This window comes from Polyodon spathula, chromosome 13 (genome assembly GCF_017654505.1).
Source record: "Polyodon spathula isolate WHYD16114869_AA chromosome 13, ASM1765450v1, whole genome shotgun sequence".
NCBI classification, from domain to species: domain Eukaryota; kingdom Metazoa; phylum Chordata; class Actinopteri; order Acipenseriformes; family Polyodontidae; genus Polyodon; species Polyodon spathula.
Window position 1 is genome coordinate 14,400,306 of NC_054546.1, and position 6,000 is coordinate 14,406,305.

The 6,000-nt window shown below is 34.8% G+C and overlaps 1 protein-coding gene across 5 annotated transcripts in view; it reads left to right on the plus strand.

Moving 5' to 3' along the window:
• Positions 1–5,292, plus strand: part of LOC121325668 (protein bicaudal C homolog 1-like) — a 93,992-nt gene extending 88,700 nt beyond the window's left edge. For 4 of the 5 annotated variants that reach the window (XM_041268515.1, XM_041268516.1, XM_041268517.1 and 1 more), the window contains exon 21: positions 656–5,292. In XM_041268515.1, the coding sequence (XP_041124449.1) occupies positions 656–786 (131 nt within the window). In that variant the 3' untranslated portion in view covers positions 787–5,292. The remainder of the gene's footprint in view (positions 1–655) is intronic. The other variant, XM_041268514.1, reaches the window with a different exon arrangement.
• The last annotated feature ends 708 nt before the right edge of the window (positions 5,293–6,000 follow it).

Below are 6,000 nucleotides of genomic sequence, written 5' to 3' on the forward strand. Positions count from 1 at the left end.
ACATTTAAATCCTGTCCAATAATAATATTGAAATGTTATTCAATAAATGTAAGCTACTTATTGGCAAAAAAAAATGATTGCCAATAGTTTCTGACTGAGACGACATCACTTCAGGTCCTCACTGCCAAGGAACCAGTTACAGTACAGTGAACAAAAATCTTGCCAACACAGCTGTAGGAGACAAGCAGACACATTTTATTCCGAATGCCAAAATAATCAAATTGAGGTTGCACTTCCTCCTGTTGCAGACCTTTGTTGTCTTTGTAATTTGGATGTCTGATGTTTGGATAAGGCCTCCTTTAAAACATACATATTTGTTGTTGTTCTTGTTGTTGTTGTTCAAATAAAATCTGTATATAAACTAGATAATTTCTAGGAAGTTAATGGAAATGATAGGGCACAGATCTTGCTACTATGTGGTATGATTAATAACCGTGTTGCTAGATTAAAATCTGCTATCAATATTAAAGGATCAGGTACAGTATACTGTACTTTTTGTTTCAGGTGCTTAACTTATTACAAAAGTGTGTGCTACTTTTCACAGGTGTTTCAACAACTAGTCTCGCTGTTATGTATGTGGCAGTCTTGTAGGAGTAACATGTAACAAGCAAAAGAGATCTGAATAATTCTCTTTTACTATTTTTTTTGTCTTCAGAACTGAACAAAAACAGAAGAAAACTTTTCGAGCCTCCAAGCATCCGCTCTTCGTTCCTGGACGGCGGGGTCAGCGGGCGGCTGCCTCGTCAGTTTCCCTCAGACATTGCCAGCGTCAGCGGCAGATGGTAGTGAACTTTGGTTTTCCTATCGAGTAGGACCAGTCTTGCAAAATTGATGTCGACTGAAGTGCATCTTAATCCTGTGGACAGCTGTCACTGCACAGATCCATCCGCACAGAGAGTTTGGGCATCGTGGACCAAAGCCTGCCTCATGTAAAAGTGCTTGTGCCAAAAACAAAAAAGCACCAGCTAATTGATGTTTTTGTAATGCCAAATGTGGTACTATGTTCTTATATGTAGATCAGAGAAGATTCTGAGTATTCAAATTTGTATGAGAGAACACAATCCAATGCACTGTGGGATCAAAAGAGGAAATATCAGAATGGGTAGAGAAGTATCCGCAGATATTATTTATAAAAAGTGCCTAGTGTATTGCTAGGTGAAGTTTAAAAGCCCCTTCTGCACTTTACAAATCCTAGATTCATGGCCTGTGGAAATGTATTTCTCTGATTTCCATATAAAAGTTTGTTTTGTTAGCTCTGGTAATGCTTAATCTTTCTAGATTGTGACCAAATGTAAGCAGATGAAGTTCTTTTTTTGTTTTCATAGCTGATAAGTCCTTATAAATAGGTAATTGCTCACAAAAAATATTATGGGTACAACATAACTCGGCAGCAGCCCACTAAACTGTTTTTTATTATTTATTTTATTCTGAATAATTTTACATAATTTCTTTTTTTAATTTAATGTATTTTCTTTCTTGATTCTTTTCCTCCTTTTAGTTTTAGATTTAAACGCATTTCTGTAAACATTCCTGTTTTCTTTGCAGTCTCATTTTTAATTTTCATTATTTTAAATGTAATATTTTTAACATGAGGTATTAATTGACAGTTTTGCTCCTTTTTCCCCCTTCATCTTTTCAAATCAAACCTTCTAGTATGAGGCTGGCTGTGTTAGTTCCTGGACCAGCAGCCTTTGCTGGTTTCAAGTGTATTCACATATAACCTCTCTCTTTCCCCAAGTCCATTCTGAAAATAGACAGCTTTGGCCTACGAATGTTTGTGGAGTACTGTAGTTATTCCACAAATGAGAATGGCTTCATGAGGGAGATAGACACAGCACTCCCATGAATATTTGCTCTGTTGTGTTGAATACCAGAAAAATGATTCAGCATTGGAACTCTCAACAGACACTTGTTATATAAAGGTTTGTAAAGATTTGAATTCTCTGTATTAGTCTTATTTTTTTTCTTTTATTTGGGCCTCTGGCTCCTGTTTTCTTGACTTTTCACTTTTTTTGCTATAGGGAGGGATAAAAAGGATGGTTCACCATAAATGTAGAGTTGGTGCTAAACACATACTGTAGGTCAGTCGTGTTGACAGTACTGCAGCATGCTGAATCAATTCAGCATCTTGCCTTACCCTGGGTATTATTTTTCTGCTCTTGCTGGAATTTGCTGCCTCTATGCTATTGGTCTCCCTCTGGTTTAAATTAAAGGCTGTCACTTGAGCCAGTACACACTACAGACGCAATACAACAGCGTCGATAAAAACTGTTTTATTTGGAAGAGTCATTCACACATCTACGTACAATCTACATGTTGTAGTTATCTCTAGTTATACATTTTTATTATTATTTTTGATCAACAACATTATTATATAAAAAAAAAAAATGTTTGCTTGTTGTAATACAGGAAAGGAAGATGTATATTGTTGTCTGTCAATGTAAGAAGTGTATTTTATCTTATACTGTGAATTTCAAAGTATTGAGATGTTTGGGTTTTTTTGTGCCAGTTTTACACATGAGGGGTATATGAGGGGTTATTTTGTAAATGAAGTATAATCAAGTGCCCCTTTCTTTATTCTGCTTTAATCATTTGAAGTCATTGATTGTCTGTCAGAATACCTTTTCTACAGGAAGGACTATGAAGTATCTGTACGGTATTATTAATAAGGTACAAAGATTTCGAATCAGATGTTAACCACTGAAGGTGTGTTCTTGTAACTAGCTTTGTATATAAAATAAGCTTATATGTTAATGTTGAATAAGTTTTGTTTTTTCATAAGAAAATAAATAATACATTTTCAAAAGAAAGTGTTACACACAACAGTTGAAGAAACACTTTCACACGTTTAGCGGTAGGGTTATTTGCCAGTAGAAATGCATTAATGGTATTTCTTGGATCATATTGTCTTGTATAGTTAATCATTTTCTCAGTTTTACATTGCTGGTTATACAGTCCAATATAGCTAACTGCATTACTTTTATGATTAATGGGAACAAACTATAATCACAACTTTCCACTTGTTTTTTAGACTAGTTTTGTAGGCATTAGCTTTACAATGCCTAATCTTTACTAAAACGTGCACTTTCAATTGCCACGTTTTCTAATAGCCTGTGTTTGAGCTTGTTGGCTGATTTTATTTTTTATAAAAGCATCTGTTTGTTTTTGGACATTGTAATTGGATTTTATATTCATTCATTTCCATTAAAGAGTGACTGATAACCAAGGCTATTAAATACCTTTTGATTGAAATTGTATTGAGATTAACAACATCCCCACTAGTCCCTTTTTAACTAAACAATCTATCTAACTAACTAAACAATTTGAAGAAGTCTTACCACTTGTACATTGTGTACTGTAACTCTCAAATGTGCATTTCTGAAAGAAGCACATGTTATAACAAACTTCTATTTTCCAGGTTAAGTAAAAACAAAATCTGTTTAGGTAGTCTTGCATTTCCTTGATAATTTCCTTTGGTCAGTGAAATAGTCATTTTAATATCTTGTCCTGTCGTTTTAATAACCAGTTGCAGCCAGTAACATGCTTTGATCCCAAAGACAATGCTGATGTGAAATGACCCAGGAAGTGAAACAGTAGCAGACTACCTGAAAGAAAGGCAAGAATATTGAGTTCATTATTTTCAATCTCATGTGCTTCTTTCAAAACTACATTACAAAGTGCACAACAGGAAAGAGTTCTGAAATTGTTGTGTTGCCTAGAACCACTGTAATTAGGCATTTATAGATCTAACAGCTTCAGAAAGCTTGCAATTCTCTTCATGGTATTGGATAATTTTCGTTATCAGACTCAAACTATATATGGTCTTCCAGAATGAGGCCTTCCCAGACACTTGGAATTGACCTTTTCTACCAGAAGTGATCAAGTACAGGGAAGAAGGAAGGGTAAAGAAAAACACAAAGAATTTCAGCACAACATTAAAGCTAATACAAGTTAACTGCATTATAATGCCATGGTTGTCACTCCTTTAAATGGTCTAGATTACAATGTGTATTGTTTTGTTTATCCTCCTTTATGATTGCAAACGTTTACAGCGGCTCCTTGTTTTGGGGTTTGCTTGGAGTCTCCCTGCTTGATCTGTGTTTCTTCTGTATCGAGAGGAACAGGTAGAAGTCAAACAAACCAGATTTCTCAGCAGTTCCGACATTTTTGGAAGAAAGATTGGAACTTTTGTAGCAAAATAACTGAATGATTGCAAAAACCAGGGAACGGTAAAATAAAACAGCGCTCGCCTTTTCAGTACAATATTCTGCCACTTAAAACTGGAACTTGTTTTTTATTTAAAACTAAAATATTGTACCAACAAATGCAGTGCAGTCAGTGTTGTCGGGAGCCATAGTTAAGAGATGGTGCTGTTTGTGTTCTGCCTTAAAAAGAGAATGCAAGTGTAACGGCATCACGGGTCCAATAGAAGCCACGAGCACACTCATTATAACCAGTTCCACAGTTTAAAGAGTATCCTTATAATGAAGGAGCAATGTAGCATTCAAGTGCAAATCTAATTTAAAAGAAGCTACATTGGTACGGTGAAAAACCTTGGAAAAGATATCAGAAATGGTATCCCAGTTATTCTCATTTTTTTAAACTTATAAGCTTACAAGTACTGAATTGGGGAATATATACTGTGTGTGAATTCATACATTGATTTTTGCAAAAACAAAATAAATAAAATAAACCATAATTTTTTAGTGGCAGAATTCCCATAGGAGATAGTGGAAAATCACAGGCTTTCATTCACAAAATCCTTACAAATCGGAATATGGGGTTCTCTTAGTAGAATTAATTAAGCTTTTCACTTATGGGAGAGGTCATAGGAACTAAAACGTAGACATGGCTTTGTGACATGGGTAAGCAATATTTGTAGTTTGAAGTAAGCACCAAAGTGAAGGATCTCTAGTAAATGGAGGTTGTTGTTTCAAAACAATGGAACTGCACAAAAGGAAACACTGGAAATGACTCACTTTCTTGCACTAGATAAAGGGAATATATGACAAGTTTATTGTAAAATATTGTCTAAACAGCATTTTGTATTATGCACAACACTTTCAAATCAATAGCTTCTTCAAATGAAGGTTAGTAATAAGTCAGTGCCTTATGAATAATCTTTTTTTTTTTCCATCTGTAAATGTAGCACAGATAAAGATGTATTTTTGTGTGGTTTATGTTCTTTAAATAAAAATCTTTAAGAACGTCTTGTAAATGTAATCTGTTAAATCATTAATCAGCTCCTTCTTTGCAAAATAAATAAATGTACATAAACCCTGTTTTGTTGTATATTAAGCTTGACTAATTTCACTTTTTTTTTTGCTGATGCTAATGCTACTGCCCAACTAATGTACAATTGCACCCCTGTTAGAGGTCAGAACACGATGAGTCAAAACTTACTTGACCAGTTGACAGACTGACTTAATTACTGACCCTACAAAGCATCCATCAAGGACTTGCAATTCCTATAGATGTTGTTTTTCACTGTAGGGAGTCCACTGGGCAAACAGATGATGGTCACAAAGAGAACAGACAGACATTCTGTGGCAGCACTCGCAGCACAATTGTTCCCCAGTGAAAGCCGTGTTTTTGCATGCAGTGTTCACCTTTCGTTCATAGAATCTGTATTGCAGAAACAATACTTTATAGCCCTATGTAATACCCAGTTACTGTAATAAACACAAAGCTTTAATGAAGCTTGATTATGTTGGCTAGGTTATTAAGAAAACCATCCTGTAGAAAATTCATTGTAATTGTTTACCTCAAACTACAGCATTGATTTCCAGTGTCATTGCACTATTGTAGTAAAAGTCACCAATTCCTTACATCTGACCTATATTTTTAATACATTGCAGTTTAGAAAGTGGTTAATAATGTAATAACTGTAAAGTTAATGGTAATAACGTAAGACATAAAAGCATCACATTTTTGATTACTTATTTAACTTGTAACAGGATGGTATTTAGTCCTCCCCTAAACTCCACCCACTCAAGGTAG